Source organism: Glandiceps talaboti, chromosome 6, assembly GCF_964340395.1.
Source record: "Glandiceps talaboti chromosome 6, keGlaTala1.1, whole genome shotgun sequence".
NCBI classification, from domain to species: domain Eukaryota; kingdom Metazoa; phylum Hemichordata; class Enteropneusta; family Spengelidae; genus Glandiceps; species Glandiceps talaboti.
In genome coordinates, this window is record NC_135554.1 from 18,473,778 (window position 1) to 18,501,240 (window position 27,463).

The 27,463-nt window shown below is 36.5% G+C and overlaps 3 protein-coding genes across 4 annotated transcripts; 2 read left to right on the forward strand and 1 right to left on the reverse strand.

The window, feature by feature from the left end:
* Nucleotides 1–1,208: 1,208 nt before the first annotated feature.
* Nucleotides 1,209–7,240, forward strand: LOC144436656 (cell adhesion molecule 2-like). The gene is made up of 5 exons (XM_078125498.1): nt 1,209–1,274; nt 3,334–3,517; nt 4,734–5,039; nt 5,463–5,771; nt 6,453–7,240. Exons 2-5 carry the CDS (start codon nt 3,433–3,435, stop codon nt 6,575–6,577), a joined length of 825 nt encoding a protein of 274 aa, XP_077981624.1. The 5' UTR covers nt 1,209–1,274; nt 3,334–3,432; the 3' UTR covers nt 6,578–7,240.
* A 1,647-nt stretch (nt 7,241–8,887) lies between these two features.
* On the forward strand, nt 8,888–12,878 carry LOC144436229 (zonadhesin-like). Of its 2 annotated transcripts, none has more exons than XM_078124966.1 (5): nt 8,888–9,095; nt 9,766–9,817; nt 10,665–10,918; nt 11,247–11,530; nt 12,604–12,878. In XM_078124966.1, exons 1-5 carry the CDS (start codon nt 8,991–8,993, stop codon nt 12,608–12,610), a joined length of 702 nt encoding a protein of 233 aa, XP_077981092.1. In that variant the 5' UTR covers nt 8,888–8,990; the 3' UTR covers nt 12,611–12,878. The 2 variants fall into 2 exon arrangements, with proteins under 2 accessions (XP_077981092.1, XP_077981093.1); XM_078124967.1 differs by having other exon boundaries at nt 11,401–11,530.
* LOC144436228 (E3 ubiquitin-protein ligase RNF14-like) lies at nt 11,757–24,965 on the reverse strand. Its single transcript, XM_078124965.1, has 11 exons — nt 24,752–24,965; nt 22,503–22,592; nt 21,818–21,956; nt 20,160–20,394; nt 19,874–20,005; nt 18,920–19,102; nt 18,523–18,622; nt 17,740–17,883; nt 15,919–16,109; nt 14,523–14,688; nt 11,757–13,975 (listed from the first exon to the last, which is right to left on the reverse strand). The coding sequence occupies exons 1-11, from the start codon at nt 24,821–24,823 to the stop codon at nt 13,751–13,753; spliced, it is 1,677 nt and encodes a 558-aa protein (XP_077981091.1). The 5' UTR covers nt 24,824–24,965; the 3' UTR covers nt 11,757–13,750.
* Nucleotides 24,966–27,463: the final 2,498 nt, after the last annotated feature.

The window sequence follows — 27,463 nt, forward strand, 5'->3', positions numbered from 1 at the left end:
CTAAATGCCATATCAATTTCGAGAAAGGCCAGAATCCTGAATGTATTACCGTATAAAAGTATAAAGCACTCTGTGAACATTTTATCAGTTTATGCCTTACTTGTTTTTTTAAGCACTGTTAATTTATAGTGTAAAGAAAATATGATAAACAGTGGATTAATCTTTGATTGCAACATTTAGATTTTAGTCTTGCCCTTTGACCTTCAAGTTCAAGTTCAAGATCTGATGACGGTGAAATGTACCCAAGAAATCATTGGCTGCGTACTAGCTGTGGAACCAAAAATGCATATTATTCCGGACAATGATCTCTTTTGTAGACAAATGATAATTAATTTTAATCAGAAAACAGAAATTTTGTAATTTAAAAAAAAAAAATCAATTCTATTGTTCACAGTTAAAGGTTAAAGTTCACAGTTAAAGTTCATAGTGCAATCCTAGATTTTGACGTTAGTGCTACCTTATCATCAATAAAGCATATTGCCTCAATATTTTGTTCCAGAACAGTGTCTTTTGTTTCTCCAGCTCTGTCAATAATCTGTACTTACTTCGAATCGAACGTGGGCCTCTATAAAGTACTGATTAATTGATTTCACTTATCATTAAAGTCACAACTCATCTATTGTCTGAATAGTAATCTGTATTTGATTAAATTCAATACTGATGTTTCAATTTCTACTCACAGACAAGGAAGCAATTTCTTCCTTGTCTGTGCCTAGACGCATAATTAAATGACAGACTAAAGTATATTGTGAGATACAGGTCAAAGGTCAAATCGCATTGTGGACTGGAATTTGAACAATCTGGGTAAAAGTTAAAACTAAACTTCGTGCGTCACGTGTTCGTTGATCAGATCACAAGCAAGGCAATCGCTCCTACCCTACCCCAATCCAACCCCATTCATTGTCCCTCAAAAGTACTTTAATGATAATAAAGTGCTCCCGAAAGATTCCTGACAACATTTACGAGTGTACCTGGCATGGTCTTGCACAATCTGATGTGGTGAAAGCGGCTAAATGCTTTATTTACCTCTAGTTTCATCGTTTTCGGATTTTAATCAGATTGGGTCTTGCACGGTATAGCAGAGTCCTTGAGCCGTATACCTTGGAGATGACCCCGGAAGTGAAAGTAATCACCTGCACCTATCAGACCAGCTATTTACCATAACAATGCAAGTCTGCTGTGCTATTAATACTTTCGGTGTTTACTCCAGCTGCCAGTCGACAGTCGTAATATGGACAGTCAGCAGTCGTGACTCACATCTCTCCACAAATAAGGTAATTTATCTAGATGCCTATATATATATATTATATATACTTCTATTCCTATAAACGCGTTCAGCTTTTACATGTATACGTTAACTGTAAACACATCAAGTACCGTGCAGTACGTACGTTACCTTTGGTTGTACGATGTGTAACAATATCAGGGCTATATGGTGCGCATGTACTGTATATATTCTATACTAGTATACCGTTCCCGCCCTCGACAGGTAAAAAGTAACAGACAATCTGTTGATATCTACGGGTGACAGTTAGTTAGCCTACGCCCGAGCCATTTCCCTATGCCATCACTTGCAAACAAGTGTTGACCAGCCAGCCCTCGTAAACGTTAAACCATTTAATCGTAACCACAAAACAAGCGTATTGAAATACCAGAAAGCAAATTCTTAAGGGTACATGTCATATGTTTTGAGCGGGTACAGAGTGGGAGGTAATTAATTGCGCTGGTCGTTATTTGAACTGGACACTTTCACCTTTTGAGGTCAATGGAAAGATGTGATGAGGTAGTAACGTACGTGAATAAAATCGAAAGCAGTTAAATATTTTGAAATAGTTCAGGAAGCAGCCTCGAATTGACTCTGATAGTTGTCAGTTTCTTTTCTGACCGAATGTTTTCTAAATCGCTCCAACCCCCACAGTATAATGCCCATGGCAATACTCCACACTGCCAAGGTCAAATATCATTTGCTATAAAGTGGGAATTTAGACTATAGAGATTGGGCTGAATAGTAACGATAAATTGATGTCTGAAATATACACAGACAGACCGACAGACAGACAGACAGACAGACAGACAGACAGACAGACAGACAGACAGACAGACAGACAGACAGACACAGACACAGACAGACAGACAGATAGGCAGACAGACAGACAGACAGGCAGACAGGCAGACAGACAGACAGACAGACAGACAGACAGACAGACAGATAGACAGACAGACAGACAGACAGACAGACAGACAGACAGACAGACAGACAGACAGACAGACAGACAGACCGGAAAATACATGAGAAAGATATGGGGATACAGTAGTAATGCAAATAATATTTGAATTCAATTCAAAAGCGGGTCAAACCACATTTTATCCATAAATTACCCCCAATTAATCAACTTGAATAATTGAAAGAAAATAATATGAAGTTAAACCTTCTAATACCGATATTTTCAAAACTTTATACATAAGTACTTCAGCAGAACATTTTTAGCATTCCTGTGTCACACTCGATAGATTTCGCCATAGTCACTGTGATGACATAGTCAGATCAAGTTGTCTTCATAGTATTCCGCTCATAAACAATAGTCGATTTTCCAGTTCCAAGATGCATTGCGCGAGAGACCGTCGCTTTTATATTGTAACAGTTATAATTAGTCTTGTTTTGTCTTTATTACGTTTGAAATAACATTTTAATCAGGAAATGATAGAAAGACATGTTGACCTCTTTGATTATGAGTGATTTTATAGAACAAAGACTAAACGCCATCAATGACGGTGAGGGATTTTACAGGTGAACCCAGGGTGCGGTCAGGTGACAACCATCCCCAGAGTAGCGCGTGCAAACCCTATACATGGCATTGTATGGAGACGAGCAATGCATCTTGGAACCGGCAACGGGTATATGAAAGAGCTATATTCTCTAAATACCCACCCCACCCGGTACAGGTAATACGATTGGGTGACGTCACGAGACATATATGTCATCTATTTCAATGCCAAAACGCAAGATTTCAAATAATTTCTACGTTTATTTTGGTCAATTTTATGTACGTGGGTAATGAATGTGGCAAGTTATTGAAACATTTTCGGAATGCATACCAGCTAATTAAATTACCGATAATGTGTTGTTGGAACGCTGACTGTCATGCGGAACAATAAGCCGACAAACAAATACATTTCAAATGAATACATCTATTTTTGGCACATGACGTAATCTTCCATCCAATTACGTCGACAGTAATGGTAGATTATTATTATAATAGTGATGGGCTTCACAAAACAAGAACTAATATTATCTAAATGTAAAATTGGTGTTTTGATATTTATTCTTTTCAGACAAAAACGAGGCAGCAACGACCCCATGTCACACTTGAAGCCACTGTGCGTGTATATATGCAGTAAGAAATAAACTTGTACAAACCATTGTACGTTTACATGAGAGTGGAGAAAAAACTGAAAGATATGTTTAGTTTAGCGGTATTGTGTGTGTGTCTGTCATCAGTAACACAAGTGTTAACAGGTAAGCTGTCAAAGAACAACTATTACTGCAACAATTGGTTGGTTCTTTTTATGTTATGGATATGTTTGGGGGTCTGGAAAACCTCAGATAAACCACATACAAACAAAGAATGAACAAAACAAGGGTGCCGGGGAGAAACGAACATACCAGCGGAATACCGATTCATCTATTGACGCTTCACGAACGATTGTGGGTATTGGTGGGAGAACATCTGAGAAAATTACTGCAATGAAGAAAATATTGAATTTCGAATGCCAAAATAACGACCAGTTTGCGTACTAAACTGGAGAAAAACTAAATACCGCAGCTAAGCTTATACCTTCTAGTAAAGACTTATCTGTGCATCTACATATTAGATTACCATGTCAGATTACCATGGCAACACTGACTTACACTTTGAAAAATACTTTCATAGTTAATCGACTTTCGTGTACGAATTTATTTTCAATTATCAACCATGCAGTAAATTGTTTCATGTGTTACATGACTCGTTCGCCATGCTCGGCCACATACAATGTTTCAAAGAGCGACCTCTACGTACAGATCACAACTACAACCTATAAACTATCATTTATGTTGAATTGTACTCACGGACAGATATTGGTTCCATACCTAAAATACACAAGGTCATGTAAAGATGATAATACAGTGCAGAAGTCAATGATAATATACCTTTAGTCTCAGTTGCAGCCAACTTACAGATTTGCAGTTTTCATTACCGATATGTTGTTTCAGACCAAAAATGATGTAGAATCGCTCCCCGCGAAAAACTGTGGAAAGAGTGTTTAGCTGTTCTTGTGCTTCCCACTGGTGTTTAAGGATACCTACTCTTCCTCCCTCGCTCCATGCACAGAGTTTTAACTTCCCGGCCGGCCCACTTTTCCCCGGGAAAATGTTTGTGCTTTCCACTATGCCAACAATTCATTTTGGAGACACAATGTGCGTTACCTTACAGACATCATCACCCCCCCCCCCCCCCCCCACACACACACACACACACACACACACTGTATCAAAATCAGGCGCAATTCTGCCTTAGCTTGTTGCTCCCCTAACACTGAAAAATTGCGGAAGAACATCTTTTTATAAGACCAGCTTCGTTGATTACACCTGGAGACTATGGTCATTAACTTGGTAATAGCCAATATTGTTATCAGTGACTTTTGATGGTAACAACTAAAACGTGGTCATAATTAACTATTTCTGTTCTTTTCAGAAACCATCACCATTACTCCTAACAGTGGAGGAATGCACTTAAAGATACCGGCAGGAAGTTCACCGATACTTACCTGTACGCTGCAGAGTGATCCTGGTGATCCGACTCCACAACTTAACTGGTTATTCAACTTTCAACCATTAACTCAGAGTGAAAAATACGGCATCCAAGAGAAAGACGAGGGTAACCGTGTTATTACTACGTCTTTAACGATTCGGAACACTGAAGATGACGACACTGGTACTTACCGATGTGAAAATACACGTACGACCGCAGAAGCTGACGTAAATGTTATCATCTATATTGGTACGTCTCTCGTATCCATAACTCCTTCTAGTGAACTGTTACAACCTTTAAGACCAAACTCACTATTGGAATATTGTAAAAATTTAATACCTTTCTGTTACAGCTTCATCTACTCCCACCTTCCCCTAGCCCCCCCCCCTCCCTTCTAATAATATCTTCACTTTGATTTGGTTCTTATGCCGCAATCAAACAAAAAATCAGTTTAAAACTCTTTTTCAATATTTTTTTTTCAAACTGAATTACATCGCCGTCAAAAGGTGTTCATATGCTTATCGGACACGTCTCTTCTATTTACTAGTAGTTCAGTGATGATCAAATTCGTGTAAACGTTACACGTATATATGTGATGCTAATAAAATGACCTGTAATGACACAAGCAATTTACTAATTGTATTTTTTTTATTCTTATTTGATAATTAATAGTTCCAACAATAACGACGAACGGTGATCACATACTCGAACTCAACAAAACCATCCTCCTTGTGTGTATTGTAACCGGTGAAAACTATGACGGCTGGCCTGTAAGTTGGACCAAGGACGGTAAAAGTATACCGGCAATTCCAGGGATGCACGATTTAGATAAAGACGGGAGAGACGACGTAGAGGTATTATTAAACGGTTCCCTGGTCCTTCACAACGTTGATAAAGATGACATAGGTATCTACGAATGCACAGTGCATTATGACGTATATGAAGAAACCTTGTCAGAGAGCAAAGATATTAGAGTGTATGGTAAGTTGTTATGGGTGGGTGGATTGGGTGGGTGGTTGGGTGAATGGGTGGAGAGAAGGATGGGCGGATCAATGAATGGATGGATCGATAGATGGATGGATGGATGGATGGATGGATGGACAGACCTACCGACCGACCGACCAACAGACAGACAGACACACAGACTGACTGACTGACTGACAAACAGACAGACAGACAGACAGACAGACAGACAGACAGACAGACAGACAGACAGACTGACTGACTGACTGACTGACTGACTGACTGACTGACTGACTGACTGACTGACTGACTGACTGACTGACTGACTGACTGACTGACTGACTGACTGACTGACTGACTGACTGACTGACTGACAGACAGACAGACAGACAGACAGACAGACACATAGATGAGTGAAACTAAGTTTTGGACATAAGAATTTACGGATATCAGTTTTGAAAATGTTAAATATGGATTCCTTGTGCATTTCTTGGACAGAGCATTGAATTTCAATCGTTCTAGAAATATTTTGTGCCAATGATTATAGTCTTTCATTTAACTGATTTTCCTTACAAAAGAACACTGCGTATACCAAATATAACTTCGTCGAATCCATCAAAATATTGTTTTATTTAACACATTCAGATTAATTTTTTTCAGACAAACTCACTAACAAATTGATATACTTCTCTCACACAGAACTTGAAGGCAAAGAAGTGAAGGATAGCGCTGCCACAACATCAGCACCAAGTCTTTTTGCCATGGCAACAGTCGTTTATTCACTGTGCCGTTCCCACCTGTTGTATATGTCAGCTGAAGTGTGACGTCATCGAGTGACGACATAGAATTCATTTACATATGGGTCATAGATGTGAAGCGAACGATATGCAAATCTAGACGTCATATTCAGTACATATAGCTGAAATGAACTGCCATTTTTAATAATCAGTACCATTGCATTTCATGCATTTAACTCAACCTGAAACTTACTTAATGAAGTCAATTGAATTCTAATTGCATTAATTTTTTGGATAAGTAAAATGTGATTTATTTAGATACACGTTATAAATCAGGGAGATGATAACCAAAATCAATGACTTATTTTACTATATATATGTGTCAATTGTCGAAACAATAGAAACCATTTATCAATCGAGGGGTGTGTTTTGTGCCATAATAAAGCATTTTATATTAATTTTCTAGTTTTCCTCGAAACAGTTACGTTGAAACTTCATCATACGATACATATAATCGTCTTGAATTAAGTAGGGAGTTTATCCTCTTTGCAAACTTTAGTAAACCAGATAGACTTGGTTCTCTGTTGATGTTTCTCTCATCTCACAGGGCAACGGTCTGAATCTACTCCCGGCTTATATGTAGAGGTATGCTTTTTGATAGGGGAATTTAATTGATGAATAAAATCGCCATATTTTTTTTAACCAAGAAGTGAAATATAATTTTTGATACTTTTCACGAATTTGTCAAAATCGGTGGGTATTTTTCATCCTAATAAAAGTACGTGTATGCCGAACTTTGTTGTCGTTGTTAATTGAGTTACGGTGTGTAATAAACCAGAGAAAGAAAATAAATAACACGAAAATCAGTTAACAGTATGACCATTAATTAAAAATCAACGTGGATCTGTCTGTCTGTATGTATGTATGTATGTATGTATGTATGTATGTATGTATGTATGTATGTATCTCTGTCTCTCTGTCTCTCTGTCTCTCTGCCCCCCCCCTCTCTCTGTCTCTCTCTCTCTCTTTCTCTCTCTCTCTCTCTCTCTCTCTCTTTCTCTCTCTCTCTCTCTCTCTCTCTCTCTCTCTCTCAACAATCTGTTACTTTACGTCGTGGAATATTTCTTCTTGCTTCTATTTGTTTAAAGTACTCGCTGTCAGTGTTACGCTCACTTAGTGAAGACAGTAAAGATTTTGAGGTGACAATTTACGCTGTGATCTATAGCTAGAAAGTTGGTTTACGTCTGTTTACGTTGGACACAGCAAATTGCATAAGCATTTCAAGCTGATTACTTGAAGAAGGAGAAACATCTAACGAGGCAACGAACACAACTGATGAATGGATCATCAATGGATTGACATTCATACAGACAACACCACTTTAAACTAAATACTGTAATTAAATCTACCAAACTCTTCATATATCAACTGAAAATATAAAGCTTGATGGAAATTACTAGTTTTACACAGCTATCAACAGTTACATAAAATTACATTTCTCCATTTATCGGCTTCAGTAGCCGAGTGCGATATCATTAAAGGGATTACTTTGTCTATGAACAAACAACAGATGGCCTATTTTGAATGTTATAAACTAACAAGATTACAGTGATGACACATACTTGTATAGTGTATTCTGTTATATGTATAACAGCACAACTGGATCAGTACTAGCAAACGTATTTAAAATTGTTACTCTCTCTGTTTTGATATCCGATCTAATATTATATTGTATCTTCCGTTATTGTTGTTTCGTTTCCGACATGTCTATGTAGAAATGTAAATATATACTTTATTACTCAGCTGTTATTTATCTGTGTGCCATAAGTAAGTAGTATGTTTCTCTCATAGTTTGCCAGGACCGTCATGAAATTAGTTTCAAATGAACTAATGCCATGGTCGATGTCCTCGCCAGAATTGTTAGCTGTTATCGTTGTTTTTGTAAAATTGTTATTATCTTACGTTTCTGGTGAAACAAAGTTTAATTCAATTAAAATAATTAAATAAAAAAAAAATCTTGATAAATAAAAGCATTCCTCCCATATCTTGCTGTCACCAGTATACCGGGTTATAAGGACTCTCAACGTTTGTACAGTCTACGCCTCACTTTCCAAATAGTATGATACAAATACTTTGTGAGTGCATCTCAATTGTTAACCAAATCACGTGATCTCCTCGTTTGATATTATGCATACTTAAGACTCAAAAGTTAAGATCGATTCTTATTTTATTAATTTGTAAAATTGCGAAATACATGTCGGCATTTATAGATTTAAAAGTAGTAAAAAAAAAGCTTTTCAATTAAAAAAAAATGCCCACCCCGGCGTCATATAATTACGATGTATATACCGTGAATTACATTTATATAGACGACATGTGTTTGTCGTAAAATAAACAGCTCTTGTATGGGTAAGGTGGAAACGGCTGTGTTATTTTGAAATATTTTACAAAGAAGTGGACACGACATAATCTGGAAATCTAGGAGTGCGAAGCAAATACAATGTCTGTTAATTTACGTCGTGGAATATTTCTTCTTGCTTGTATTTGTTTGAATTCCTCACTGTCAGTGTCACGCTCACTTAGTGAAGACGGTAAAGATTTTGAGGTAAGATTGTTAGAACAATTTTTTTAATTGTGTGTGTGAGAGAGAGAGAGAGAGAGAGAGAGAGAGAGAGAGAGAGAGAGAGAGAGAGAGAGAGAGAGAGAGAGAGAGAGAGAGAGAGAGAGAGGGGGGGGGAAAGGGAAGTTCCATTTACCGTGTTATTGGAGTTTGTACTGAACGACATACCACCTTTAAAGGTAAACTTGAAAAACAATACACTTTTAGTGACTGTGTTCTGTGAAATAGCAACAATCCCTAAAACCAAACTATTTAGGCGTAGCCCATAAAGGACAGAAATGTGTCCAAAAAAAAATAATGAAATGGAAAGATCAATTTACTTTTTATTTATAACACTTCTAGCTCATTTTAATACAATCTGTCATATCACTGTCAAAATAGGAGAATATCGAGGAGGGAGTAAAATAAAGCAACCTTTCGGTTTGACTTGGATGTAATATTTGATTATTATTAGCATATTGTAATTCAAACATTTATTACTGATCATGATATTAGCAAAATGTAAAACAGTAACAGTTGTGGGCGAGTGTTATATCGATATGTTTGGCCAAGAAACGAACCCTGCATTTACGAAACAGTCTTGTTTTGCTGTTTTCGACAATTTCATTACTGTGACTTTTATTTCATATATCAAATTGTGCATTTATTTAAACAGACCGATAGGAATGCAGCTGACGAACATGAAATGGAGAGTGATGATGTGTTCGGTGAGTTAATAGCCATATCGTGATATCAAAGGTTATGTATAGTATTTTTCAGTAGTTTTAAACTAAATAATCCGCTGTAAGTATAGAAATTACACATAAACGATAAATTCATCATCATGGTGCCTTCATGACGTCATCGACCATACTACTAAGCCCTCTTGGATTATAATAAACTTAGTCATTAGAAAGATCGATGACTTGAAAATCAGTTTTCGCTTCAAGGTTCAGTTTGAATTAGGATAATAATTTGCAGTGTTAAAAAGTCGTCTGGCAGAGCTGTAGAAAAAAGTTGGTCCACAACAAAAGAATGTGTATATACAATCCTTAGATCTAAAAAAAAAAAAAGCGTGGTTCCAGTTACGCTTAATTTTAGAATAGGTGGGGTAGGTAGATTTTTTATTTTATTTTATGATATTTTTACTGTGCGAGTGTCCGGTCTAGTACAGGTTTTCCATTGTTTTCCAAATGGTCTCTGTTGTTTATTTCTTCCTATCAGATGTATAGCCATTACAGATTGGAAAAACAGTTTTATTTTGTCTTTTTAAGTTGATGGCAGTTTTCACTATTTCTCGTGAGACTTCACAATTTTTCCGATTTTATTATTTTTCTCTCGAATATGTAATAAGAGTTTAGGGTCTGCAGTGAAAAGCTAGGTGGGGTCGGGTAACCTATGAAAATATCGTATCAGTGCAGCAGCATGGGTTCAGCGATTGTTCTTTCGTTTATAATTTTTTTATTACTCTTGTCAGGCGACTATTTTTAACATAAATATCCTAACCAGACCTTTAAAAATTGTTGTTGTTTGTACCTAAGTTCTACAATAATTTTGTTTATACTCAATCCACAGCTAGAAGAGGCCTTGTGATTGGTGATCCACACATTACTACGTTGGATGGTTTGGTGTATGACGTAGAAGGCAGACCAGGGTGCTCCTACTATATTCTGAAGGACTGTCGAGGTGTGGAACCAGTGTCTTTTGAAGTCACGGCTGAATTCAAAGGACGTAGCGAGATAGACAAATCACGAAGTTTTATCTGTGCCGTAAAGATAGTCGTAGATGGTCAGCATACAGTTGAGTTAAAAGACGATGCATCTATGGAGGTAATAAACTCATGGAGAACTGTTTCCATCTAGTATACTGGAATCAGTATACAGTAACAACTTATAATTTGTTGTTTGTTTTGTTGTGCCAAATTTAAGTAGTTTATATCCCTTATTACTGTGTATGCCGCTGTTACTGCTTATAGTAAAACAAAAATATTGATAGACTAATATACACCATTCCTGTCTGTCTGTGTGTTCACTTGTTTGTTTGTCTGTCTGACTAACTGTCTGTCTTTGTCCCTTCCTTTCTCTATGGTCTTTGTCTGTCTCCTGTCTGTCTGCCTGTTTCTTTTTCTCCTTATCTTCATTTTATCACCTTCAACAGGTTGACGACCAATCGGAAACTTTGTCAATCGACAAAGGATGGGTTAACATTATCAAATCGGGTGATAACATCACCGCCGAAATCACCAAATATAATTTGGATGTGGGTTTTGCTTTGAAAACACATGATCTGTCCGTCAATTTTACAAACACAGAGTTTATGGGCAAAGTCGGCGGATTACTCGGTAACTATGACAATGACATCAAAAACGAATTCCGTAAACCAGACAAGACTATGGTGAAGACATCGGGAGACTTTGCCAAGGCTTGGAGAGTCCCTGGGAGGTAAGCTAATATTTGGCATGCAATACTCATCACATTGGACGACATAAAAGACCAAAATTAGAGACAAAAAACAAATTATCCAACACCTGCAATGTGATAGAAGATGAAATACACTTCATCATAACATTGAGACAACAAATCTATACCTGAGTAAGGGGGCTAGGCAATTTCAAAGAACTATAGACAATGAAACAAATTTATTACTTATTTTTTTTTTAAACTCTGATCAAAGACACATACGTATGGCACTGACAACTTAAATTCATAAAATCAACACTTATCAAAGACATTCTACAGAATTAAAAGAAATACATTAAATTTATCTAATTTTAATTTAAGTTCATACTTTCATATTTTGTTAGCTATTATTACTCTAGTTTTTATATTTACAAGTTTGTTTTAGAACCAAACACTAATTATTGCAGAAAATCCAGTGGGGAAATGTAGTTTTTCTTAATGGATGTAATAAAGATTCCATTCTTTTCTTTTCTATTCATTAAGGCAATTTGGAAACGTAAATGACTATGATAATGTTGTGAAATGTTAGTTTATGTTTAAACATTCATGTATACAATCCATGTTTTACGTCATCATGGTGTGATTTACATGTCTCCTCGCTAGTTTGACGTGGTTGCCATGGTAGCAAGCTAACCATGACAAGTCAGGGAGATCAATAGCCTCTTAACGGCATTAGTGGTACTCTGTTTATCTCTCATACAGAGTAGCACTAGCACCATCAACGTTACATGTAACAGGGTAGTGGGTTCACGGTACGTCATTCTATATATCATTCCTTGCAGAGTTCATGTACTGTCCTGTCTAACCATTCACTTTCTATGGTTTATCCTATACACCCACAACAGTTTTGGTTTTAATAAAAGCGTAATTTGGTAAATTGTTCCAGTGAAATATGATGAATTGTGAAAAGAAATTTTCCTTAAAGATATCATCAAATATATAATATTTCTAGAATTTGCAAGTTTTAGGAGCTAAAGCTTGAATAACATTACAGGTCAATTTTTGAAAATCGACAAATATTTTCATCTCTCTCTCTCTCTCTCACACACACACAGCTGTTAATATGGAAAACAATGGCGCGAGGCAAGGGAGCGACGATTTTTGGTGTACGATCGTTCACAATAAACTGGTATTACTGGGGAGATATGTGGAATTATGGGCGAATCAATTTCCTGAATGGTAGCAGTGTCTAGTTGCGAACAACGTACCACTGATATGAACATTTGGGGTATTTAGAATTTCTGAGAAAATGTACGTTATATGTTTCTTTATTGTTTACTCTTTCTCGTTATAATTTTGAGTTACAACTTTGCTATGTACATTTGAATAATTTGGAGAATGGAGACATTAAACTAAAAATTATCGTCAGAATTGGCCTATAGTTATGTCATTTCTAGAAATGTGTATTTCTTCATAGTCCTGAAATTTTCCTAAATATTTAGATTAATTTCTTTCCATATCAAAAGTGAACTACAGAACTAGAGTTTCAATTAGGTGGTGTGTTTCTTTTATGTCAGTGACTTGCGCACATTTTATGTTTAAACACGAACTACATGAACAAAATAGAGACCCTGTTTAATATCACGCACACATAAACTGTTACATTTTATCTCACCACAAATAATACAAATGTAACAGTTTTTGTCTTAGAACGGTAAGTTATAGCCAACTATACTTAGGCATAATAAAAACAATTGTGTGGTTCTGATTACGCTCAATTTTAGAATAGGTGGGGGTAGGCAGATTTTTTATTTTATTTTATTACATTTTTTTTTTCATATGCGAGTGTCTAGTTCAGGTTTTCCAATGTTTTCCAATGTCTCTGTGTTATTTATTTCTTCCTATAAGATGTACAAGCATTACAGATTGGAAGAAGTTTTATATTGTCTTTTTAAGTTGATGTCAGATTCTGCATCCACTATTTCTCGCGAGACTTCACAATTTTATCATTTTTTTCCCAAATGCATAAAAAAGTTTAGGGTCGGCAGTGAAAAACTAGGTGGGGTCGGGTAACCGGAACCAAACAATTATTTTTATTAAGTCCTTAAAGCTAATACACTACAAAACCAGAAAGACTATAGTTTTAATTAGGCGACAAAGTGTATTTTACATTGATCAATATCCTTTTCTGTGCTTTTGTATTTATCTGAGACAGTCAGTTACAGACAGACGTTACAGTCAGTTACTGACAGGTAAAGTGTCTTATTCAGTGTGCTGTTTACATGCACTTTGAGTTGTGAAGTGAGATGTTACTTTTCCTACAATTCTCTGTCCACAAAGGAAACAGAAGTTTGAGTTACAACACCAACATTTCAGATGATTGTTGTTATTCTGTTTAAGATTCTTCTGATGACAAGTAGGACATTGCTTGAGATATTTTTTCTTCTCTGGATGTAGAGTCAATACCTCAGCAACATCCTGTGCTCCCTATAGAATGAAGATCACAGCTTAGTTAGTGTCGTAACAGATTTATTGATACATATGGCATATTTGATTCAGTCCCAAATAAAAGTAATGTGTATATGTTTAATATAGCATGTTACCTTTGTGCCAAGTTTGGTTGAAATCGGTTGGTGCATGCCAGAGATATGAGGTTAAACACACGAACAGCAAATATGGCCACCATTTGGCCATATTTGATTCAGTGGCAAAACAAAGGGACAGGCATATGTCTCACATAGTATATCACCCTCTTTGTACCAAGTTTATTTGAAATCAGTTGGTGCATGCCAGAGATATGAAGGTGCACGCACGCACGCATGCATGCATGCACAGACAGAGGGATGGATAGATAGAACCCAATGTAATAGCCCTCTTTGGACAGTGCCCGTTTGGGGCTAAAACCCCCCCCCCCCAAAAAAAAAAAAAACAAACAAAAAAACAACTCAGCACTCTGATTGGACAGTAGCTTGAGCAGATTTTGTGGCCTCCAAACTATCATTTCTTGTAAGAAAACTATCCTTTGGATACCAACCTGAGCAAGTTCTCTCTGTCTTATAGGTTGGGGTCTGGGTGCCATGTAGTCTCCATTGATATCAAATGTTTGACAACTGTCACCGAAATGATCATATCCATTGATTTGTCTCTGACACAACCAGCAGAAATGAACTCTACACCTGCTGCATGTCATATAATTGCACCTATGGTTAGAAAAGGACAAAATTGAGTTTACTTGTAATTCGGGTGTCTCTTGGTATATGTTCTCTTACTTACTAGAATTTTACAGTTCTATTAAATTCAAATCATCTTCAAAACACCCACTAGGAAAGCCATTGATAAACCAAGCTGTTTTTCTTTTCATTTATTTACATCTAAAAGTGAAAACCAATTTTGTAAAGTAACTTACTTTCGAACTGACTTAATACAAATGTAGCTCATGTAGCTGCTCAATGACTAGTACGCATGTGCATCCTATATACTAAGCGATGTTTTTTGTTTTTTGTTTTACCCAAGGATGCATTGCGGTGCAATGACTACGTATATTTGCATTCTCCACGCGGAGGGCGCTATCTACAATATCATTGTGAGGCAGCCAGTCACAAATGAATCTACCCTGCGTGAGCATGGGCTTTGCCTAGTTATGATATTACAAAATATGCACTGTACCAAGTGTTTGGGAAATTGCATTTTAAGTGTGGGAATGAACATGTCACATTTGATTAAGGATGAAATCAGCATGGACACAAGTTGCCATCTTGGACATGCCCATTGACTGTAGTCCTGGTTACCCAGACTCTCACTGCCGGGGGCTCTACTACAAGACCACCCAGAGGAGAGTCTAGGGAAAAATAACTGGATCTCTCTCCCATAGGGTACTGTGGGTAATAATACTTCACATCCAACATTGCGCGATGAACGATACAGGTTCCTTCATGACAGGTCTGTGTGTCTCAAGATACTGATACATTTAACATTACAAAGAATGGGCTGTGGCCTAAGCCAATTTTTTTACTTTTTTCAAGAAATTCCAAACCATTCTTAGTTACTTAAAATCAAGAACAAAAGACAATAAAAGGTCACACAAATATTTTTGGGCCTAAATGATATCAAATACATGTATATAACTTTAGGCCTTTTTAGAATCCAATATGGCCACTCAGTACAGTCATAACTTTAAGGGACGATACAATAGTGTCAGTTCCCCTGAAAACTAGACAGTGAAACCCCAGATTTTGTTTTATTCTTACAAAACGACTAGGAACAAGCTTCCATGACAAAGTTTGGAGAGATTGCCCTAACTTTGATTTCAGGGAAATCTTTCCCCAAGGCATATCTACCTTAATTGTGGGGACATAGTAAAACAGAAAGTCCCTGATAAAGAAGTTCAGAGTAAATGTTCGTGACAACTTTGTAGTTGTACATGTACATACCCCATTGATTTCTCAATTCTGACATGACATCCTGGACAAGGCACTGAAGTTTCTTTTATTGTCTTTTTGGTTAGCTTCTCACTTTCAATAAATTGTCTTAATCTTTCAGCTATTCTCTTGGCCTCTTCACTTTGCTCCTTCTCCTTTTCCAGTTCCTCTAGCTTGTCATCCAATGTTGCACACTTAGTACCCTATGATAGAAAACAAGGCAACATCTCTATTTATCAATGATAAATTAAACAAATAGAGGAAAATATGACTAGATATGGTAGATCTGATATGTATGCATAGAATTATTTAAAAAAAAAAAAATAATAAAGACTTATACCGTGCCCAATCTCTGTAAGCAGAGCTTTAGGGGCAGGAATAAATATGAAGAAAATTACTGTATGGTAAGAGGAAATATGGATTCACAGACACTGGATACGAGGCAATTGAAGATGGCTGAGACTAATGTTCAAATATGGATCCACAGACACTGGATACGAGGCAATTGAAGATGGCTGAGACTAATGTTCAAATATGGATTCACAGACACTGGATACGAGGCAATTGAAGATGGCTGAGACTAATGTTCAAATATGGATTCACAGACACTGGATACGAGGCAATTGAAGATGGCTGAGACTAATGTTCAAATATGGATTCACAGACACTGGATACGAGGCAATTGAAGATGGCTGAGACTAATGTTCAAATATGGATTCACAGACACTGGATACTAGGTGATTGAAGATGGCTGAGACTAATGTTCAAATATGGATTCACAGACACTGGATACTAGGTGATTGAAGATGGCTGAGACTAATGTTCAAATATGGATTCACAGACACTGGATACTAGGTGATTGAAGATGGCTGAGACTAATGTTCAAATATGGATTCACAGACACTGGATACTAGGTGATTGAAGATGGCTGAGACTAATGTTCAAATATGGATTCACAGACACTGGATACTAGGTGATTGAAGATGGCTGAGACTAATACTTAAAGAGATAGGTCTTGAGAGAACGCGTACAACGGAAGGATGTAAGAGACTTGGAGTGACAGAGATCAAAAGGACGATTGTTCCATGATGATCAGATCTAAAATGACTCTAGATTACTTTCTTCGAAGGATGATAAGATTTTAATTTCTGGCACCATTTAAGAAATTTACAATCATCTGCCAAAGACCAACAATCATCAAAATCACAATAAACATTTTAGCAGGTAATGTAACATGAAAATCTTGAAAATCACACTGGACATAAACATTTTGAAAATCAAAATGGCCCAGTATTGCGGAAAATTTGTTATCGAATAAAGAACTCAGATAAATTCCCCTTACTGGCCTTAGAAATAAATTTTCCTCAGTATCAGCATCTTCTGTTTTAGCTGATTAAAGAGAGATGATACCATGTGAATTAACTATGTTTGATCAAAACAAAAATAAATGTGATAAAATGTGTTGGTTTCATTCCCATTTCACATATCAGTACAGCAGTGACATCAATCAGAAGTTATGCGGAAGTGATATATACATGTAGACATTGCCAGGCAACTTCAGGTAATCATGTTCTCAACTGTTTCTATTGTTATTGTATAACAATAGAAGTCGTCGATAATATGTTTAAATGGAACTTCCCTACCAATGCCCATCAATCACTTCTGCCTAAGTTCAGATCAATGTCAGCTCCATACCAATATGTAAAAGTGACTGAAACCAACACATTTCATTACGTTTATCAACATTTGTGAATTCACAAGGTAGCTTTTCCCTTTCTACACAAGCACACCTTGAGTGTAAGTACATGATACATTTCAAGGCTTGATATTTACCTGATGCCAAGCTTCTTTGCATTCAGTGCAGTAGGAGTAGAAACATGATGTACAGTGTGCTAGTTTGGAAGAGTCCAGTTCTTTTATAACCACCATATTACAACGAGGACAGTAGTCTATGTCTTCCATGCCATCTAGGGTTTTCTGCATGTGAGATAAAGACATCACTAAATGAGGACAGAAATCGGCAGTGTTTGACCTGGGTATAAGGTTATAACCTTAATGGTTAGCAAAGGTAAGTCAGATTAAAGACTGGTTCAATGTCATCCCATCATATAGAGAATTATTTTCTTTAAAGCGAACAGTAACTGATAAACAATGCATTCAAACAGCAAAATAAATTTAAAACTTGGCATGGCACCTTTACCGAGGTAGTACTGTTTCAACAACTACATATCCTATACAGTCATAATATATCGATAACACAGACTGAAATTATTTGGACTTTGATATCACAATTATATAGTTATGTCATGCTTGAGGTATTACATCAAGTCATCTCTTCTACAGATCATGGAAACCTGACATTGAACTTATTGCATACCAAATGGCAGCACTGACAATTCCTGCAAAATCACGATGCACTTAAAACTCTCTAGAGACAGAAATTTTCAGTACATATCACAACATATTGTCTCATCATTTGAAAGTGATTTAAAACTGGTATTATTATATCAAGGACATGTAATCCTTTCTAAAGATAATGGAACATTATACCTGACGTATGTACTTACTGCATACAACAGCTACATATAAACATTACACAATTTGACAATACAGTACCTGTAACATAAGTCTTTCATATCTCTGGTAGTGTTCATCATTAAGAACGTCTTTAACCAATGCTGGTGGTAATGGGTTCTTGCAGTCAATGTCTGGACATCTGTGTAGAAAATTGAAATTATCTCATTTATCCAACATTGATCACACTACTATTTGATGCCTTACAATTATAACAATGTTACGGTAATAATGATGCTGTACAGTTTCCAGCCTGAGCACTTGAGCATGTACATGTAACTCTGTACTCTTTCCATTTGAATCTCTCATAAAGTCATGACCAGTATGTATCAACACTTTTGGAAAGAGCAAAAAAAAAGTCACATATTTCATTCGACAAGGCGCAATAACTTTGATAACACTCAGTAATGGAAAGAATGAAGCAGCTGTATAAACTTACAACAGTAGTTGTATAGTTCCATCAGTCACATGGGTTTGGCAGTAAGATGCCAGACAATCATGACAGAAATGATGAAGGCAGTTGTTGAGTCGATAGAACTCTCTTCCTGGTCTATTATCAAAACACACACCACAGTCATGGTTTTCCTTCTGAAACTGTTCCATTTCATACATTAAATTGTACCTGAAATAATCACAACATACATGTAATGATGTCAATTGAATTGTCATGGATTACACGGGATGGATTTTATCATATATCACAGTCCTGCAATCACTACAACCCCTTCGGCCCCTTGTATCCTAAGCTGTGCTAGTGGTAATCATTTATGTTTCAAAAAGTCAATCAACCTGAAACATTACATTATCAGTCTGACAAGATCTTATTAACATAAAATTAATTACTACATATTATCATCTAGCTCACTAAGAAACTTTACTCACATTGCTAGATCATGTGGTCCAACAATTTCCTTGGCATAAACTACCCTTTGGTGATCCATATCCTCAGAAAGATTCAAATGTAACAATTCTACTTGGCAAACCAGATGATAAAATGTTAGCAATGCTCATAAGACTTTAGTTGAGCCAGACCATAGATTTTATTTTGACCCCCCCCCCCCCCCCCCCATACCCCTTGATCTATGACAAGACCAAATTTTGTTTTGGGTTAACTGGCTTATTGAGTTCAGTTCTGTATGCATTTAATCAAGCAACTCAATGTCCCCCTCCCCCCCCCCCCACACACACACACACAGCCAGCCAGCCAACCATATCAAAACAATCTGCTCTTCACAGTGAAAAAAAACCCAAACAATTATCCGAAATAAAAAGTACATTTTGGTTACCTTCATCTGGTTTATTTTATACATAATTTATTACTTTATGTTACTAACTCTGTTATTGTTCACTGATGAAAATTTTAGAATGTTAGTAATATATATGTAAGACTAACCTCAAAACTTGGACAATTGCTTGATGTAAATCACAAGACATTGGTAAAGCCCTAGGATCAATGGTTCCAAGAAGTTCAGTATCTTGTTCTATGTGTGGTGTCATGACAACAGTCTTCTCTAGACCTAGGAAGCTAAAGAAAAGACATACATAAATATAATGATTCTTTAACATTGCTCTCTTGCCAAACTTTTATACAGTGGATTATTGAAGGTACATACAGCAATATGCAGAAAGTCTTCATGTACAAAACAGTTAAGAACTATTTTCAGATAGTTTCTACTCACCTAAGGGTTTCATTTTGTAGCCAGTCAACCCAGGTAAACACAATGGGTAGTTGTGGCATTTCACCCCACATGGCATCTAGGTGTCGACAGAGGGCACTCAACTGATTTCCCTCTAACCAATGACAGCCGAGTGTAAATATAGGGGGCGCACTTCCAGGGTAACTTATTGGGAAACTAATATTCATTTCTAAAGGAGTCAATTGAGCCAGGGTGAAAGTAGAGTGCCATCTTTTACCTTCAAGTAAAATAAAGGTGTATGATTTTATTACTTGTTAGTCTATACACAAATGATACAGCAATATACCAGTATTGGATGAATTAACTTCAATATAAATATATCACATGATCTCCGAGTGTGTGTGTGTGTGTGTGTGTGTGTGTGTGTGTGTGTGTGTGTGTGTATGTGTGTGTGTGTGTATGTGTGTGTGTGTGTGTGTGTGTGTGTGTGTGTTTTCAATCAACTGTTGACAAATAAGTGTCATGCATTAAGGAAAGCAAAGTTATTTTCTATTCTTTTTTTTTGATTTACTGAAATAATTTTCATGTATTTTTCACATATTGTATAAATATTGCTGTATATAATATCTGTCCTTTAATTCCATGTACACTATTTTAGAAAAACAAATTACGATTTGAACTTTCACCAGGAGTGCTGCATGTGAATGTACTTAAATTTACATCCTCCACTCATGCCGTGTCAATGAGCGTGTTGAAATTGCATTTCCCTATTCAGACTTTCAATATGATTTGTCTCAAAATACTACCAAACCAGAGTGAATATAGAGTTTCAATGAGGCAACATGGTGTTTTTTACTACCAAACCAGAGTGACTATAGAGTTTCACTTAGTTGACATGATGGTTTTTACTACCAAACCAGAGTGACTATAGAGTTTCAATGAGGCAGCATTATGTTTTTGCTACCAAACCAGAGTGACTATAGAGTTTCAATTAGACACCATGATGGTTTTTACTACCAAACCAGAGTGACTATAGAGTTTCAATGAGGCAGCATGATGTTTTTGCTACCAAACCAGAGTGACTATAGAGTTTCACTTAGGTGACATGATGGTTTTTACTACCAAACCAGAGTGACTATAGAGTTTCAATGAGGCAGCATTATGTTTTTGCTACCAAACCAGAGTGACTATAGAGTTTCAATGAGACACCATGATGGTTTTTACTACCAAACCAGAGTGACTATAGAGTTTTAATGAGGCAGCATGATGTTTTTGCTACCAAACCAGAGTGACTATAGAGTTTCAATTAGAAACCATGATGGTTTTTACATCTCACACATAATTTTTTTGCTATTAATTACACAAACAAAATAATACAGGCATTGATAGCATGCACACACATGAAATGTTACATTTGACTTCACTGTGAACATAAATAAACAGCCTTGTGTTTGAATCTTCCTAGTTGTTTGATCTGACAGTAATGTTGATTCACAGTAAAATAAAATGAATCATTTTATATTGTCTGTATTTTGATTTTACGTAATTTGTAACAAAAAACATTGTGTAAGAAGTAAACATTGTGCTGCTAAATAGAAACTCTATAGTCACCCTGGTGTGGTAGTATTCATTATAAATTGATATGGTTATCCACACTATTCATTTATAATTGTGTATTTTTGATAGCAACATGTACTTACCTGAATCTGACCTGCACAGATTAGGTCGACCACTACTAGTGTTAACACACAGAGTCTCTGTTTGTGCCATGTCTGCCTCTATCGGCAACCACGCTTCTATTGCCACTTTGTCACATGGTAAATTCACAGGAATTCTAATCTGTCATAGTAAAAAAACAGCATTATGTAAATTAAGGGAATGCCACTCCTGGAAATAAAGGTATTTTCATACACATTGAGTTTTGGAGAGTCATTTCATGATTTCACATCATATAATTTTTGCTCAGTTGACAAGAAGCATCAAATTAAAACTCCTTTTCACCTCTATAGTTCTGCCATTGATACACCATTGCATCATGGGTCTTGGCAAACATGAATATTCATTACATGCACACTGAATATTCATAAACTCCTAAGAGTTTATTTCCTATTCGACAGACTATTTATCTGAAGCACAATTTCTGGCTTTAAGTTGGCTCTTAAGTTTAACCAGTATATCTGTAATGTCTGTTAGCACCTTGTTAAAGAATGTCTATTTGTAATATCTGTGATTTTTTCTATTTTGGAGACTTTTACCAAAATTACCAGTTGCTACAATTTTGCATCATTTGGCAGTACTTGTACTTGAATGTTGAAAATGACATGGAAACTATATTTATATGATGAGTTAATTAATGTTCAATGAAATTTGTAAAATTTAACTTACTTGAAAAGCATGAACACTTCCAGGTCGTTCAGCATTAGCTTCACTCAAAACAATTATTTTATCCTCAAAAATAGATTGTAAGACAGTCAGCTGAATGAAAAAGAAGACATTTAAATATGTTTATGAGTAACACACCTTATTTACTACAGAGTATGTTGGAGGGGAGGGGTGGAGGTTCACTCGGCCTACTACATGTACAGTTGATATGGCAATCAATGCTGAATGTAACACTTTAATTTTTTATTACTAAGAGTACACTAGATCATAAAACTAAATTTTTTTTTAAAAATAATAATAAAAATGTTAGTTTTAATATAGCACTTTCCCACTCTGTGCTCAATTATTACCCCTGGCACGGATCTATATCGGCACAATGGCCCTTTATACTTCCTCAACTCCCTGGGGAGTATACAATCCATTGCAGCCTTTATAAGTGCATTGGATTAAAGCATTCACATTGCAACCTGTCCTACCAGGTCCCCAATTATATAGCTGGGTGGACTGATGCAAAGTCATGGTTCAAATCTTGCCCAAGGACTTTAGCCATTCAGAAACAAATGGCAGTGATGGGGCTCGAACCTACAACCTGCAGATTCCAAGCCGGCCATGCTAATCACTCACCCATCATGACTCCATAACCAGAGTTCAATGCATGCAATAACAGATAATAAATATGCACTGCTGATTTTTAGCCACTTTTAAGTAATGTTTGTGGGAATTAAACAAAGACATTGGGGAAAAGTTTCTAAGCAGGCAAAGAGATTTATCAAAGATTTATGGGAGAAAAGAAAAATGTCTACAGGAGATTTAGTTACTTGTAATTAGTGCTATAATTGCACTTGTAATTTGTGTTGTGTTTCTCAATTCAAAAGGCAATAAAAACATGTTATAACATCAAACATATACTTTAAAGGGGAACACCGCTCCAGGGAATAGTGGCATCGTCATAAAATATGGGTTCTGGAGGGTCATTATATGATTTTACATCATCTACAATTACTTGCCATTTCAGAGAAACAGCAAGTTGATCTTGTGCCTTATACTGGGGCAGCATAATTAATATATTCATGGTTGCAAAATGAATATTCATGAGATATGTTTTACACTGAAGGGAATAACTTAACACTCAGGAGTCATGAATATTATGTGCAACCATGAATATATAAATTCTGCTGCCTTCCATGATGCAATAGCCCATAGCATTTAGGTATCCTATAGGGCCGCAAAATCAACTTGACGTTTCTCTGAAATTGCAAGTAAGTATGGATGGATGATGTAACATCATGAAATGACTCTCCAGAACCCATAGTTTATAAAAATTGTATATTTCCTAGAGTGGTGTTCCCCTTTCACAGTATGTCAACAGGTAGGTTCAAGATAACAAATGCATTAAGATAACACAGATCCAAGGAAAATGATGTTGACATACTAGTATACATGTATAATGTGTAGCGAATAATTGTCATTCATTCATTTGTTTCTTTTTGCATTAAAAAATATTGTTTGCATTTTTGTCATTTTACTTCCCTTTACCTATGTTGATTTGAAAGTATTGTATGAAACAAATCAGCTAGAGTTGGGTCGAAATAGTAAGTGGTTCCGGTTTCCAAGTGACGTGTAACCTCACAAGTAATGTCAACAACACCTTGCATTACATCATGGATGTATTACATGTATTAAATCATGTGACGTGTGACCAGAAAGGCAGAGGGGCTAGGGACACACCTTGTCCTGCTTGTAGACGGTGAACGGGCCTAGATTACTGATATAACCCTCAGAAGGAAGGGACGACTTACTATACTCCGTATGCAAGCAGGACTAAGGGTACTAAGGGCACACTCAATCTGATGTTAGATAGGTTGGTTTTCCTGTATTTACCTTTATTCCATCGTTATTGCGTCTTTTACGTGAGTTTTTTTTCCTCACGTAAAAGACGCCAAAACGATGAAATAAAGGTAAATACAGGAAAACCAGCCTATCTAACATCAGATTTTAATCAGATTGGGGCACACCTTGCTTGCTATCCACCCGTAAGATGTAGACAATTATAATCGCATCATCACCGAACTGTCATTATTGTTAAACATGAGTAGTTTGTTGAGGTGCAAGCAGCCAGTTTTGACAAGTGATGGGGGTACTGTATGGAGACAGAAACATTGGTACTGGCTCTGGATCTGGAGTGTGTTGACCCGGTAAACAAACCCAGAACTGAAACTGAGAGTAAAATAAATACAACTTGAACAACGAACCTCATCATGCTGGTCCTGGAAGTTTTCACCGCCTGGAAAGTCAGTGTCTGGAACTACTCCCCCCACAGCCATGTCGTCATAAAACTATCGTTACCTGTAGACGTATGCAGCTTCTGTCATGATGTACTAATGTCAGAATAAGCTCCGGGGATCCGGTTGTCTTCTAATAATAATACAGCTACAGCAGGGTTTGGATTGTGAAACACCAATGCAATCTTTGGTAACCAGCTCTTCCTTGAAATAATTTTCAGTAACTGAAAGATTGCGCAAACAATATCTAAATTCTTATGAAATCCTATACATAAGATATTAATAGCTCGTTTTTTATACGATAAATTAACGAATATTACATTTAAAGTTAATTATACACTTGTTTTTGTAAGAATAAAAATTAAATTGCGTACGAGGATATAACATTTACTACCCGCTAGGTGGCGCTGTGCTAAGAAGTATTTACATCCATGGAGATACCCGACACGACAGCCTGACTGACAAATATGATGGACACGTGATCTCTTATACTAATTACCTTCTTGGTTATTTTCTTGAGTGAAAAATAACATCATCAGAGGTAAAAAAAAAAAAAAAACATTTACCATGTAAATAGCCAGTATTATCAGTTATATTCATGGTGACAGCTCATTCGCACGTAAGCTAATATTTGTTTATGTTTTAATAGACCACCGAATCCACCAAATCTCTTTTATTTGTGGTCAGTTTATGATTCTGCTGATTGTATAAAAAATAAAATTAAAGTTATTTATATATACCCTGTGTTTTAACATGTACATGTATAAATTATTTCCTTATAAATTCAAATCAAATTAATGTATTTTAGAGATCTGTTTTAGTGCATTGATGATATTTTGGTATGTAGACAGGTCATGATTTCTCATAGTACTACATTGGCAGACTGAGTGCTCACAGGTTAGGAAAATTAAAATTGAGTATCAAAGAGACAGAAATAACTTTTACGTACAATTAGCAACTCCACATCACACAGTGAATAATAACTACTAACAGTGACAGTAGTGGTTAAGGTGTTGTTGTTGTTATTGATATGTATGTATGTGTGTGTGTGTGTGTGTGTGTGTGTGTGTGTGAGAGAGAGATAGAGAGAGAGAGAGAGAGTGAGAGAGAGAGTGCGAGCGAGCAAGAGACAGAGAGAGAGAGAGAGAGAGAGAGAGAGCGAGCGAGAGAGAGAGAGAGAGAGAGAGAGAGAGAGAGAGAGAGAGAGAGAGAGAGAGAGAGAGAGAGAGAGAGAGAGAGAGAGAGAGAGAGAGAGAGAGAGAGAGAGAGAGAGAGAGAGAGAGAGAGAGAGAGTTCCACATGCATCTTGCAAGCTAGGGGTGACGTGTTTGAAGAGTGTCACCAGCGCCACTTGCACAGGCAAGTCGCAGTAACATTTAAAACAGTTTTGAAATTATATTGCACACTGATCATGACATATTAAAAAACTGAACCTGGTTATCAAAAAGCAAAAATGCATCATACATGAAGGAACACGTACATTTGCCCGGGCCGGCCCAACGCTATCAAGCGGACTCGTTACGAAGTGCGCCCTCAAAACTTAGTACTGATTTCTTTTCGTTTCTTTCTGTTTCGTTACGAATTTGGTCAAAACCTGATCGAGATTACTACCCTTCAGCTGTCAAAAGGTTGAATCAGTGTTTAACATATACAGGAATGGAACATCCATCTGATCACCAACCCTCGGATACTTGTATCTCACAGGAAAGTCTTACAACTTCATTAAACTCTCGAAGGCAGAGATGGAATGTGGTTATGGTTTATTTAATAATGAAATCATTAGGTATTTAGGAATATTAAGAAAAATACCGTCACCGGTATCTGCACTGGGGCTCATAATGCATATAGGACATAACAAATATTGCATAAGATGAAACCGTTTTATCTTGTAAAGTTAAAAAACAAAACAATTACGATCGGCAGACACGCATATGCATCTTCATGGCTGTCATCTGCCTCATAATGAAACCTAATAAATAATTAAATGAAGTACTATTTTATTAATGTGAACCCGCAAGAAAGTTTGTGAATTTTAGACCAGCATGGCGTGTTCAAGTTCAATCATATACTAGTATACGGTTTGTTTTATAGTTCATGAATCAATGTGTTTGCGAATTAAATATTGTTTCGCGCCCTCTTCATTCATGAGATTTTGACTAAACACCACTTTGCAGTCACGGTTTTAAATTTGTATCGGATCGTCCTTACAATCTTTCGGACCCCCCCCCCCCAAAAAAAAGGTCATAAATGACGACTGCACCTCTTGTTTGACAGGCTGAGGTTATTGTAAGGAGGGTAGTGTTTTCGAGATAGAGTTTATCAAAATCACAGACATAAACAAACGTTAACTGCTAAATACCAATATCAGCAGATTTACACATATGTGTTATGCTTCGGAGTTAAGCGTTTTGAGTAAAAAACATATATAGCTTTCGGGGCCGCAAGGGGGTGTAGACTTAAATACGAAGTTTTACAATTACGAAACATATTGCATAATTTGTTTTACCAGCTCAGAAGTATGTTTGGTTCAATGTTGACGAATAGCCAGGAGACAAACAGCTAGATAGACCACAGCGGTAAAGTGGTCATATGGATGAGGACTTGGTATTTATGTTTGATTTTTAATTTGTAAAACATTTTATTATCAATGTGAAACAACATGGACCAAGTCCATGTTTGTAA